This window comes from Thamnophis sirtalis, unplaced genomic scaffold, assembly GCF_051295495.1.
Source record: "Thamnophis sirtalis isolate CommonGarterSnake01/CBP01778 unplaced genomic scaffold, rThaSir2_p1.2 scaffold_6, whole genome shotgun sequence".
Classification (NCBI taxonomy): Eukaryota; Metazoa; Chordata; class Lepidosauria; order Squamata; family Natricidae; genus Thamnophis; species Thamnophis sirtalis.
In genome coordinates, this window is record NW_028261386.1 from 21,132,203 (window position 1) to 21,147,067 (window position 14,865).

Here is a 14,865-nt window from a genome sequence, read left to right on the forward strand (position 1 = left end):
TCTCTCTGGAAAGCTGTGATAAAGGGACAGCGGGGATTTGCCGTTCCCTCGGCAAAGTTAAAGTATGCATTCTGTACTGCTTAACCGATCTATTAATAAATTCGCGTGTCAGAAAACGCTATCAACCTTCGTCAACTTTCCTTCCCAAGGAAGCGCAACCCGAGTAAGAATTGCACCCGGGAAAGTGATTGGGGGGGTGTAAAATTCCAGGTTTACCGTCATGAATTTCCTTGACCCAGCAGGATGAAGTGCCAGGACAATGTCCATGAAAGCAGCGGGCTTTACCCCTAAGAAATTCAGAAGAGCTTTCACTGTTATTTGCATTGGAAGCGGGTGGCGCAGTCTGCTAAACAGACCGATGGACAGTATTTTAGGTATTTTTTAGGTATTTATTGGGATTTATATGCCGCCCTTTTCCCTGAGGGGACTCAGGGCGGCTTACAACGACAAGGGAGGGGAGGTGCAAGGTCAAAACAAAACAATATGTGAACAACAGAAAAGTAATAAACCGGGATAAGCAACAGAGCCTTCCTGCCACAACAGCAGAAAAGCACTCCATACATGTTCAGAGTCCTCGCGCTTTAGAGGCCGAGAGCAAGAGCCGCAACGGGATCCAGTGGGATCCGAAGGAGACGGAACACGGCCACAAGGCTGCAAGTACTCAAAGGAGGGCGCGCCGCTCCCACAGACAGGGCGCCCCCCTGCCCCAGCTTTGGCGCCGCTGGCGAAGACTCCCCAAGGCCGCGTAACTCTGGCGGAGGAAAAGCCTCCCTTCCCGCCTGCCGCTCCTGATCCCGAGCGCTCTGCACGTGCTCGGGAACCCTCTCGTCCCCTTCTTCGTCGCCGCCACCCACCCACCCATCCTTTCGGCCATGCCTCGGCTACCGAGCTGCGGCTCGGCGAGGCAGGAAGACCGGGCACGTGCGAGGGAAAACCAGAAGCCCCGCCGCAGAAGCTCGCTCACCTGGGCGCGGCGGCGGCGGCGGCGGGTCGGTCGCCATCGCTTCTGAATGCCGTCGAGCGCAGCGCCTCCCCGTTGGCTTTTCCTTGCCGCTTGCGCGCCGTCTCCAGCGGAGAAGCTGCGTCTCGATCCCCGGCCTGACTGAGGCTCCCGTTCAAGCGCTGGAGAAGCTGCGCTGCGGCTGCTCGCACAGCCGCCCCCCTTCCTTTAAAGGCACCACAGTCGATTCGCGGGGAGGGGGGCGAGAGAGGTCTCTTTCAGCGGCTGGGGAGGGGCTGCCGACCCACCCCCGAGCCGAGGCCCCAAATTGATGGCACCCTCCCGGTGGCGCAGGGCTGCTGCAGCGGCTGCAGGTTTTGCCGCCGCGCAACCAGGCAGAAACATTTGAGTTGGAGAAGCTGCGCCCCCCGTCACGCCCCTGTGGAAAAGCAACCGGCGGAGGGCCGGAAAAGGGATCGCAGTGGCTCTCCCCGCTCTGCCCCACGCGTGGTTGGGATCAAACTCGAGGGGAGGCTCTTCCGCGTCCACGGCAAAAAGAAGGTCCCGAGCATGTACAGAGCTCATTATCAAGGGGGTGTCTGAATTCGCACCACGGACTTAAAAGTAAATTTAGCGAGGGCTGAACTCACTTGATATGTTAAGAGCTTGGTTGGAATGGCGGCGGGGGGGGGCAGTGTGAAGTGTTGTGATCAGGTATATTGTGCAAACCCACGAAATGGGCAAATTAAGTAACCATGATGTGTGAATGAACTTGACGCGTTTACCTTTCCATCTCTAGAATTATGGCCATAGCCCTGCTGTAGGAAATCCCAAGAGAATCTGGGTTGTTGAAATTAAAGATCGTCAGCTTAGGATCACAACTGAGCCCAAAATGTCTGTTGCTAAGCGAGACATTTGTTAAGTGCATTTCCCCATATTTATGACCTTTCTTGTTTAAGTGAGTCACTGTAGCGCGGTTGATAGGATACAATACAATAGCAGAGTTGGAAGGGACCTTGGAGGTCTTCTAGTCCAACCCCCTGCCTAGGCAGGAAACCCTACACCACTTCAGACAAATGAAGACTTCCAGTGTTGGGACATTCACAACTTCTGGAGGCAAGCTGTTCCACTGATTAATTGTTCTATCAGGAAATTTCTCCTCAGTTCTAAGTTGCTTCCCTCCTTGATTAGTTTCCACCCATTGTGTTCTCATAGACTGTTTGTCAGAAGGTCGTCAAAGGTGATCACTGGAACACTGCAACCATCAAAAATATGACTCAGTTGCCAAGCATCTGAACTGGATCACGTGACCATGGGGATGCTGCAGTGGTCGTTAAGTGGGGGAAATGGTCATCAGTCCCTTTTTTCAGTGCTGTTGTAAGTTCAGACCGTCACTAAACAAACTGTTGTAATTCAAGGACTACCTGTATGCTGATGGGGATATACCAAGCTCATAAGATTCAGTGCTTTAGCTTTCCCTTCATGGGACAGACTAGTTCCTATCTTTCTGCCCTCCATAAAATAACATGGGCTGCACCTGTTACCTGTCTGAATTCAGGGATGGAGCCATGGCCATCTAAACAAGCATAATGGGCCCCGGCCAAAGCAGTTTACTGGGGCCCCTACGACAACTACTTCCAGGAATAAAAATGTAAATGGTCGATAAAATTAAACATATATTTATTTTATTGGCATTTTAGTATTAATAAAAATGCAGTAAAATGTAATAAATATGATATGATACATATTGATATGATACAAGGTGCATTGAGAGGTTAACATACACAGATTAGTATGGGGCCCCTATGCTCGTGGGGGCCCATGGGCAAGTGCCCATCAGGCTCATGTGTTAAGACAGTCCTGGATAGAACCAGCCTTTCACTGGATGTTTTTAAGATATCCATTTATCTGAAGTGGTGTAGAGTTTCCTGCCTAAGCAGGGGGTTGGACTAGAAGACCTTTAAGGTCCCTTCCAACTATTGTTCTATGGAATTTCCTATAAGTGGAGGAAGGGAGGTCCAGCTACAATGGCACAAGTTTCAAAAGGCCCCCACAACACATGGTCCTTGGCTGAAAAATCTGGGACTTGTACCCACAAAGCTGGAGGACAACAGATAGGGAAGGGTGCACAGTGAGGATTTGGGGTGGAGAGAAGAAAACTTACATTTTCTTGTACTCTGTCTCTGCCTATTAGGTGGGCAAGCAATTATACCAGATTTAAGAAAGAAATCCATAAAGCTGATGATCCCATCCATTATCCTTATTGTAGCTCCTCTGCTCTCACCACCAATGGGTCTCCAAAGTCGTAGGCAGAGCGGTTTCCATCATTCAGTAATAGATTCTGTTTCAGTGTGAAGTGCTAGGATTGAATTCGCCGTGTTCTGTTTGCTGAAATTGTGATTACATGCCATCAGATCTTTATTATGGTCGTAGACCAGCATAAAGAGAATGTGATACAAACAATTTTTTTAAAAGCTAAAAACTATAAAAAACAAAAGGTATGGAAGATTAAAAAGCATTCAAAATACATTTTTAAAAAGCTAAGATGTATGAAGAACAAAAATGGTATCTACCAAAATTAAAACATTAAATAAATACAGGGGAACATAAAAGTTAATATATGACTAACTAACTCTATCGCAATGCAAAACACACTTGACCAACAAATTAAATGCTCATTAAGGCTAGCTTGAGGCACAGGTCATCATCATCTGATGGATTTTAAGCACTGCTGTGCAGAACCTAGCAACATTATAGGTTATAACAGAATTAGTTTCTGCAAGCAGCAGGGAGGTATACAAGTGTCCTCTGTGCCCTGAATATTTATACAGTAATGGTGAGATGAGGCTAGTATGAATATCTCTGTAATATAGGCACTAGAGAAGCACATGCTCTGTTGTTTCTGTATGTCCAGGTCATGGACATTGTTTTTCTGAGTAACAAATTATCTCTTATGGGTCTTCGTGGGCAGCTTCATGCCAGCATAAAAGCTTTCCAGTGACTTTGAAGTTAAGTACAGTATATCATGGGAAAAACATGCAATAAAGATGCTATAGCTAAAAGATCCAGCAGCCCCAAAAGAAGAAGGAGTCATCTACAACATACAGTGTAAGGACTATAACAGCCAGTATGTAGGACAAATACGCACAAGATCAGCAGAGTTCATTCATGAACACCAACTAGCAGTCAGAAGACATAATGAAAAGTCCTTAATTTCACAACACGTGGATAGACTTACGGTAACCATAGTTTCAACTGTGAAACTTGTCAGCATCCTAGATCAAGCCAAGTCCAAAAATGCTAGAGAATTCCTGGAAGCCTGGCGCTTTGACAAATCGACCATCAACAACAGGCACATATAGATAAACAACATTAGCATACCATTCAAAGGAGACAATCAACCAGCTGAAAAGGAAACAGGAAGACCAAAACACCTCACTAGCAACCAACAGAGGATCAAAGATTAGCACTAGACTAACAATCAAGAAGTAAAAAAATACCCCAGTGGAGGAATTACTAATGCAGACAAACAAGTTAACAGTAAAGAATAACCTAATCAAGGGATCAGCAAGAGTACACCCAACACTGATAGGAAACCACTAGTACAGGGATGTCATACTGGCATGCCCACCCCAGCTCCGCAAAGACAGAAAACATCGCGATACGTCATGTGAAGTCACGTGACGTGATCAAGTTTGACACTCGTGCACTAGTAATAAAAATAGGAGCAAACTCCACTCCCTCATAGCACTGATGATGTTACCTAGTTTGATAGTGAAACTTCCGCAAGAAAACTATCCACTTCAGAGAGCATCAAAGACCCCACCTTCTGTTTCCAAAGCTAAACTAGACTATAAAATAGAAAGTCTGCCATTTATAACTCCTGTAGAAACTGGAAGCAACATCACAACAGATACAAAAGCCCTGAGATGCATTTTGCCCAAGCATAAAATGGTTCCCTTTCTAACATTTTCCCTGCCGTGTAATATTTCATATTTTCATGCCCCTTCTCCTTCAATCATTCCCATCCTCCCAGAACCAAACTTTACCATAGTGCTTTGTGGACATTTGAGTGGAATTGGCTTTGATTAAGTTTTAATCATTTTTAAAAAACCTGACTGTGCATGTCCTGGGGAAATTGATTCCTGATATACTTTTCCAACTTGTTTCCACTCCACTGATACCAGATCAAAAGCCCTTACTCAGGCAAATGCTCTTTAAACATGGGACAAGTTTCCTTTGTGGCTCCAGTCCACATTTTCACAGAACCAGAAGTTCATAGAATAATTTGTTGGCTTTCCCTCAAGTGTTATGATTTAATTGACACCCATTGATTATTCAAAGCCTAATCATTTTATTGTCATAAAGAAATAATCAATTCTAAAAGCGCTGACCTTCACTGCTGCATTTTATGTAGCTTTCTAAAGAAAATGAAAAGCATGCACGGGAGATATTTAGTAATTCATGCCATTGAAACTGTCAACAGCAATGGCTGCCCTCTACCAGTCGTCCTCAACTTACAACAGTTCATTTAGTGACCGTCCAATGTTACAATGGCACTGGAAAAAGTCATTTAGGACCATTTTTCACACTTACAACCAGTGGTGGGTTGCAGGAGGTACGCTCTGGTACGAGCATACTGGATCCTGCCCGGAGCAGTGGGTACCGTTCTGGAATGGTGCTCCGGAGAGCCCACCCACTTGCCTGCCCGAGCTCCTTACCATCTTTTAAAGCTGTCGGCGCTTCCGCGCACACGCATGGCATGTACAGCGCCTGCGCAACGCTCTTCCAAACAGCTGGAGCACCATGCAGGCTTGTGGAAGCGTCGTTTCCAGCTACAACGCATGCGTGCACTGCACATGTGTGCGCACGCACCACACGCATGCATGTGTGTGATTATGGGGCTGTTCCAACCGTACTAGTTGGAACAGAATCCGGAACCCACCACTGCTCACAACCTTTGCAGCATCCCCATGGTCACATGGTTTGCATACAGATGCTTGGCAACTGATTCATACTGAGGACAGTTGCAATGTCCCAGAGACATGTGATCCCCTTTTGCGACCCTCTGACAAGCAAAGACCACGGGGAAGCCAGATTCACTTAACAACCGGGTTACTAACTTATCAACTGCAGTGATTCACTTAACAAATGCGGCAAGAAAAGTCATAAAATGGGGCAAAACTCAACAAATTTATCACTTCACAACATAAATTCTGGGCTCAACTGTGGTCATAAGCTGAGAACTACCTATACAAAATTTAGAATCCAACCCCGATAGGAGGCAAGGTGTTCTTGGAAAAACTGGGGTTGCATCCTAAGGCCTGAAAATTATCTCTGAAAGTCCAATCACCACTTCCATTCCTTGCTCCACACAGGATTTACCATGTTGATAAGGTAGTTTTCTCCCTAACAAAAGGATACATGGACATTTCTTAAAGGAAAAGATATCACCACATTCTGATTCATTCTGACTCATTTTGAAAGAGTTCCCAATGCATAGAATAGAATAGAATAGAATAGAATAGAATAGAATAGAATAGAATAGAATAGAATAGAACAGAACAGAACAGAACAGAACAGAACAGAACAGAACAGAACAGAACAGAATTCTTTATTGGCCAAGTGTGATTGGACACACAAGGAATTTGTCTTTGGTGCATATGCTCTCAGTGTACATAAAGAAAAATAAAATAGCATACATTTATCAAGAATCATATGATACAACAACACTTAGTGATAGTCATAGGTTACTAATAAGGAATCAAATTATACTAGGAAACAAATAATACAATATAAATTTTAAAGATACAAACAACATGGTTATAGTCATAAGTGGGAAGAGATAGATACTAGGAAAGAGATGGGTACTAGGAAGGAAGAGAAGAATAATAGTAATACAGTCTTAGTAGGTAATATGACAGTGTTGTGGGAATTAGTTGTTTAGCGGAGTGATGGCATTTGGGGGGAAAACTGTCCTGGTGTCTAGTTGTTCTGGTGTGATGTGCCAGAAAGAAAATTTCTCCTAACAGTATAGAAACTATTAGAAAGTTTAAACAGTATAGAAACTATTAGAAAGTTTAAACAGTATAGAAACTATTAGAAAGTTTCTCCTAACAGTATAGCTACAATCTTCTTTATAATTTCCCTTATAATCATTATAATGAATCTATTCCTAAACTCTGTGGCACCACTAAAGATTCACCATTTTCTCTGTGACCTCCCCTCCCTTTGAATATTTTCAGACTATTGTGTTTCTCCTTAATCTTCAGGCTGAATCTATCCCATACTCCAGTTACAGAGAATTATCAAAATGGGTCAGAATATAAAACAGCTGAAAGCAAGATCCGGAAACCGTGTGTTGCTAAATGCCCCTCAAAAGATATGAAACCTGGAATTAATAGATCCTTATTTAGAATTCAGATGCAATGCAATGGACAAAATTTTTAATCAGACATCTCTCCTGAATAACAAACACTGCATCCAATGTAGCTCAGATGACAATTAAAAAAAAATACAAAAATCTTCCTTAATTGACTTATTTGCAGCTCTTTCTGTAATGGCATAATTATGCAAATGTCAGAAATTACATCGCTTGAGTCAATTTACATATGTGTAATGCCATTAGGCAGTGATGCAAACTGTGTCACTTATGTATGATGCAAATCAATGCATTATATAATTTATTTAATTTGCATTTTTGACATCATTACACAAATAATGTGTACAACATGGATGATATAATTTCATCTTAATGGATGTTCAGAAAGGACATCTCTTCTCCCTGAACGGACTGTTAAATAAAGATTTCCTTGGACTTTTGATAGGCAAAGGCAGATGTTGATCAATCCTAGCTGATTTGATTTCAGGGTAGGCAGCCTTTGTGGGCAAGGGGGGCATATTTCAAATGATGGGCTTCCATGAGAAAAGTGTTTATTTGCATAAATAGCCTCCATAGTTGTTGGGAAAATGAGCAGACAGAAGTTGCAGAGAATTCGGCAGGAAGCAGATTCTGGACCCATTTCAGTCAGGTTTCAGTCCAAGGAGAGCACTGGTCATGCTTGACCTTTGGCAGCTCTAAGATGGGTGTGGTCAGTCCAACCTTGTGCTGTTTAATCTCTCTGTCACTTTCAATAGTATCAATCATGACATCCTTTTGGACTGGCTGCAGAGTTTGGGATATTACAGTGGTTTTCTCCTTACGTTCCCAGTAAAGCCAGAGCGTGCATAAAAAATGGGGTGTCTTAAATAGGATGGAAGGACAATTCCTGATAAGTAGCAGCATGAAACTTGGTACCGGAGAACAAAACCATACCTGGGTTCTGAAGAAGCCCTTTCTCATGATGCCCATCTTAACCACAGCACCTAACTCAAATCAGCACAGAGCTAGAAGGGACCTTGGAGGTCTTCTAGTCCAACCCCCTGTTCAAGCAGGACACCCTATACCATTTCAGCCAATGGCTGTCCAGTCTGTACTTAAACAGCTCCAGTGATGAAGCACCCAAAATTTCTGAAGGCAAGCTGCTCCACTGGTTAATTGTTCTCACTCTTAGGGAATTTCTGCTTAGTTCCAGATTGCTTCTCTCCTTGATTAGTTTCCATCCATTGCTTCTTGTCCTGTCCCTGGTGCTTTGGAAAATAAGTTGACTGCTCTTCTTTGTGGCAGCCCCTTAAATACTGGAATACTGCTGGTATGGTATCATGTCCCCCGTTAGTCCTTCTTTTCTCTAAACTACCCAAACCCAAATCCTGCAACTATTTTCATATGTTTTGGTCTCCAGGCTCTTAATTGTCTTAGTTGCTCTTCCCTGCAAGTCTCAACATCTTTTTTGTAATGTGGTGGCCAAAACTGGATGCAGTATTTGAGGTGTGGTCTTACTAAAGTTTTATAAAGCAGTACTAATGCTTCACTTGATTTTGATTCTATGCATCTGTTTATACAACCAAGGATTGTATTAACTTTCTTGGCTAATACAAGATCTGCAGGAATGTCCAGGTACAAAATGGGTGGGGAAGACAATAACAAGATGCCTACTCATCTGCCTGCCTTCTTCCATCTGTCTTTTGTTGAAGAACATTTCACATAGAAGTCAGTTGGCTATATGCTAGGTTTACATGCTGTGCTAAGACATAACATAGATCGGTTGGCTGTGGCTTAGCAGGATGTATGAGGCTTGTCCTTATCAGGCTCCTACAGAGACAAGGACAAACATAGCTAAAAATTGTATTATTGTAATCCAGGAAATGTTAACCATACTATTTCCTGGCAGGTGGACATGGTAGTTTAGAATTTATATCCAGTCAGTAATGAAGTTCTTTGTATTCTTTTGTAGTTCCAGTTTCTTTGAAAAGGAAAATTGTGTTTCCTCTTATTTCTAGTTATAGTGTCTGTTGATTGATGTTGGTTAGAATCTCCATATTCCTCCTCTACTACCCTGAGAAGTACGCGAAGGCAGACCAGAATCCCTCAGCCACTAACTGAACTCAAACTTGCATTTTAGCTTAGTCAGTAGATCCCAATTAAAACAAAGCAGTGTTCCAATATTTGAGGGGCTGGCATAGAGAGGAGGGGGTCAAACTATTTTCCAAAGCACCTGAAGGCCAGACAAGGAATAATGGATGGAAACTGACCAAGGAGAGATTCAACCTAGAACTAAGGAGGAACTTTCTGACCGTGAGAACAATCAACCAATGGAACAGAAGAAGTTGCCTTCGGAAGTTGTGGGAGCTTCATCACTTGAGACTTTCAAGAAGAGATTGGACTGCCATTTGTCAGAAATGATGTAGGGTCTCCTGCTTGAGGGGGGTTGGACTACATGACCTATAAGGTCCCTTCCAACTGTTAAACTGTTAAAAAAAATCTGTGAAATTATAGTTTAATGAGAGGTGTGAACTCATCCATTAGTCTAATCCATTATTTCGCAACCTTGATGACTTTCAGGTGTGTGGTCTCCAGCTCCCAGTATTCAAGGTTGAAATGGTTGTGAAGATTGAACAACCCTGACCTAATCCAGATTGCTAAACAAATTGTGTAGAGCTGGTTTACTGAAAAATAGCACAATTGAAGAATCACCTACCATGCTACGCCATAAACCAGACATTTCAATTCAGAACAGTTAAGCTCATGTGGCACATTAAGTCAAAATGCATTACAGCTTTGTGTAGTGTGTAAACCTTCTGGCTGCTTGGGCTGAAGCCTTCTGAAATCCCTTCCAGAGCTTCCTGTACAATTCCATTCATCAGTGGAAGTAGTATCCCTGCAGGCTGAAGTTGCTGGTTTTTTCCCTGAGATGCCAGGCTGATCTTCAAGTATTTTTTTCAGAGCCTTCAGTAGGTGCTTTGGCTCCATAGTCTTGATCTGAACACATGAAAGAAAGCTGTCCCATCTGGTAGATTCATGCCAGTAGTTCAGGCAATGAAGAGTAGTGGGTTCCCACCCTTATCAAAGATGGTTGCTTCTCTTGGACATCAGCTCCATTCCTGTTTTTTCACCACTCACAAAAAGGAATACTATTCATTGAAATTGTGTAAATTACTCCTTGACATCATTTATTAGATACTAGCTGGATACTTGTGCTTCCCGACAAAACTATGTGATCGGACAATGCAGGAAAAATCCAGTTCACTCTGGTTCCATCCGTTGGCTCAGTGGTGGTTGGTGATTGATACATATAAGGGAATATCGCTCCCACCACTATGAGTCCGGAAGCAGTTCCATAGGTGGAAGGCATAGACATTTTGGTGAAGTACCGACATTTAGTACTATAAGGAGCCCCAGGCCACTCCTGAGTGAAAGAGTGGAACGTCTGCCAGTTTGAACTGAGGTAACGGAATGTGAGGCAACTGGCAGTGGGAACAGAGCTTTTTTCAGGTGAGAAGGGAGAGTAGAATGTCTAACTGCTTACCATCAGAATGTGTTAATCTAAGGCAACTGGCAGTTGGGACAGAGTTCTTTTCAGGTGGGAGGGGGAGTAGAACTCCTTAGCATCAGAGCATATTAATTACTATATAAGAAATACTAATGATCTGATGGTCATTTTGAAAAATCCTTTCTTAGCGAATACCTAGAAGCCAAGAGGAACATATGAGCCAAATTTCAAGTTTGTAGGCTTTACGGTTCTGGAGATTTCATGATGAGTGAGTGGTACTTGGCTTTTATATTTAGATATTCATAAGGTGGATATTTTTTTTAGTCATTTATTTGACATTTATAGGCCGCCCTTTTCCCTGAGGGGACTCAGGGCGGCTTACAATTAATAGGAAGGGAGTGCAAGACAAAACACAAGAAAAAAAATGTGAATAAAAAAAATAAACCAGTAAAACACAACATTCATTCAGCATTCGGGTGGGGCGAGGTTAGGGTCTTATCCCCAGGCCTGACGGGATAGCCAGATCTTGAGGGCTGTGCGGAAGGTCTGGATGGTGGTGAGGGTGCGAATCTCCACGGGGAGATCGTTCCAAAGCGTCGGAGCTGCAACTGAGAAGGCTCTCCTCCGCGTAGTCGCCAGTCGGCACTGACTGGCGGATGGAATTCGGAGGAGGCCTACTCTATGCGATCTGATGGGACGAAGGGAGGTAATTGGCAGAAGGCGGTCTCTCAAATAGTCAGATCCACTACCATGGAGGGCTTTATGAATGGTGAGTAGCACCTTGAAGCGCACCCGGAGATCAACAGGTAGCCAGCGCAGCTCACGGAGGATCGGTGTTATGTGGGCGAACCGTGGTGCGCCCACGATCACTCGCGCGGCCGCATTCTGGACTAGCTGAAGTCACCGGATGCTCTTCAAGGGCAGCCCCATGTAGAGCACATTGCAGTATTCCAGCCTGGAGATCACAAGTGCTCGAGTGACTGTTGTGAGGGCCTCCCGATTCAGGTAGGGCCGCAACTGGCGTACCAGGCGAACCTGGGCAAATGCCCCCCTGGTCACAGCTGACAAATGATATGTAAAAACAATTGCTGAAACATGACTATAATCTATCAGATAAAGGACAACTTTCCTGATTTATCTGGGTCAATGGCATACCTTATGTACCTATTGCTAACTTTACCTATAACTAATCTTATTTCCAGGAAGGCCACAAGTACAGGTAGTCCTCGACTTACAACAGTTCACTTAGTGATCATTCAACGTTACAACAGCACTGAAAAAAGTGACATGACCACTTTTCACACATACGACCCTTGCAGCATCCCTATGGTCATATGATCAAAATTCAGATGCTTGGCAATTGGTTCATATTTATGAGGGTTGCAGTGTCCTGGAGTCATGTGATCAGCTTTTGTGACCCTCTAACGAGCAAAATCAGCGGGAAATCCAGATTCACTTAGCAATCACGTTACTAGCTTAACAAATGCAATGATACACTTAACAACTGTCGCAAGAAAGGATGTAAAACAGGTCATAAAAAACTTACAAAATGAATGTTTCCCTCAGCAACATAAATATGGAGCTCAATTGTGGTCGTAACGCGAGGACTACCAGCATTGACCATCCATTTATTTACATGAAAAAGTAAAGTCTCTTTGAGCATGGAAGTTCTATTTAGATTTTGTGGCGTACTATTTATAAATTATGGAACTCATGGAAGTAAAGGAAAAATCCTCAAATCTCATTGCTAATTGATGTTCAGTGACTGGGTTTGGACATGATGCTAACCTTTAAGTTAATAGTATTAACTGTTCTAACTTACTTGTTTAATAAACCACACTTTATTCACACATCACCCTGCCATACTCAACAAGGCAGATTATGGCATAGCCATAATAAGGGAAGCCAGCCACTGAAATGCACCAACATGGCTAGATTCCTAGGCAAATCTAGATTATAGTTTGTGGTTTGTATTGCACATCCAAGTCTGGTGTGAAGATCCAAATTACCATTAGAAGTCAAGGTTTGCTCTTGGGCTAGGAGTTAAAGGTAGTTTTAGCCATGGCTTATCATGACCTTTTTAGTCACAATCTAGATAGTTCATTCATTTGTTTGTTCTTACTTCCTTTCTAAGCTACCTGCCAAAAAGCAGAATTCTGACAGCTACAAGAGAAAACGACTGTATAGGCTGACTCACTCCTGCTTTTACTAAATTAGCTTTTCCAATATACAGGCCCTCTTTATTTTTCCCTGAACAGCCTTTCCCCAGCAGAATGCACAGCTTTCCAACTGTTGCTAAAAGAGAAGGGAATTGAAAAAAACAGCAGTCAGTAGAAGTGCCCTTGCTGAGAACACTGCTGGAAACCCCAATTATTACAGCCCAAAGGTGGAACACGAAGAAATGAACTTTGTTTATCCTTCTGCTTCAGTGTATATTCTAGAGATGTTTCGGAGAAACCCCAAATCCCGATCCAATAATCTTGACTAAGAATCCCTACAAAGGGTTGTGCTCTCATGCTTCCCAAGTAAGGCTCAATGGCTCAGAGGAGTTTGGGTTGTCTATACAACATAATACCTGAAATGTGTTGGGAGATAGTTCAGGTGTTCATAGCGAACTGTGATGATGCTAAAATGAAGAGTGAAAAGATATTGTTGAAATAGTACCTGAATTATTATGAATCCAAACATGGAGGGATATCTAGAGCTCGAGATAACCTATCAGCAGCGTTGTTTGAGCAAAATGTCACCTGTGTAAATACATTCAGCGCATGGCTAAAGAACAGCTTTAAAATAAAGTCATATCAGAATGATAAGATTCATTTGCAAGCATGACTAATGAACAAGATAACCCCAGAATGAACAGGAAGATGCTTTGTTCCAGACCAACTTTACTGTATCAAAGGTGGGCCTAGAACAGCTGGATAGACATGAGAACTAAGACCCAAGGATCAAGAACTAAATTCCCCATTCTGATAGATGATGTTTTTGACCAGAAAGCATATTTCCTTTCTAAAAAAGAAATTAAATTATAATATTACTGCAATTGGAGTAATTGAAAATGTCTGGCCAGAAATGAACACTTTGTTCCACCTTAGTACAATATAAGGAGAAAAGGAGGCTAGTTAATTTAGTTCCGTGATGGCGAATCTATGGCACGGGTGCCAGAGATGGCACGCAGAGCCCCCTCAGTGGGCACTCATGCCATTGCCAGCTGCTCTTCTGGTTTCCGGCATACACATGTGCACCAGCCAGCTGGTCTTGGGAAAACAGCCTGAAAACGGCCAAAAAAATGCCCAAAATGTAGGACATTTTTCTGGCCGTTTTGGGGGTGTTTTTCAGGCCGTTTCAGGCTGTTTTTCGGGCTCTTTTCATGCTGTTTTTGGCCCAGAAAATGTTCTGAAAATGGCCCAGGAAACAGCCAAAAATGGCCTAAAAACGGGCATGGTATTTGGGTTTCCGGTGCATGCACATGCACAAGCATGCACACACCTTCTAGTTTGGGCACTCAGTGCCGAAAAGGTTTGCCATCGCTGATTTAGTTCATTGTAGATCATCATCTATCCATAATCAACTATCTGCACACTCCATAGCACAGCTGTCAAAATTGTCACATCCCATTGCTGTCACATGTTTCACGACGTTTCACCCATTCGCCTAACCCTGCATAATATATCCGGCCCGCAGTTTGACACCCCTGCTCCATAGCATCTCCCCATCAGCGTTCATTTTGACAGCTAGAGAAAGAACAGTGCTGCTGACAATCAACTCTTTTACCTTGAACTGATGGCTAAAATAGCTTACAGCAATGTTTCTCAACCTTAGCGGCTTTAAGATATGTGGATTGCAGGCTGGGGAATTCTGGGAGTTGAAGTCTACATTTCTCAAAACAGCCAAAGCGGAGAAACACTGGCTCACAATCTCTTCTATTTCAATCAGTTTTTTGGTGGCAGCAATTAAGTAGGAGAATTAGAATCGTAAATTTGGTTTTATATTTCTGTGTGTAACTTGTAAATGAGCAATTATTAAGTATCCATTACAAGCTGCATAATGCAGGTG

General features: G+C 43.2%; 1 protein-coding gene across 1 annotated transcript in view; it reads right to left on the reverse strand.

Moving 5' to 3' along the window:
- The window catches only part of PITPNM3 (PITPNM family member 3), a 152,179-nt gene extending 150,892 nt beyond the window's left edge, over positions 1–1,287 (reverse strand). Inside the window, exon 1 of the mRNA XM_087717345.1 lies at positions 965–1,287. Coding sequence (XP_087573471.1) covers positions 965–1,001 — 37 coding nt within the window. The 5' untranslated portion in view covers positions 1,002–1,287. The remainder of the gene's footprint in view (positions 1–964) is intronic.
- Positions 1,288–14,865: the final 13,578 nt, after the last annotated feature.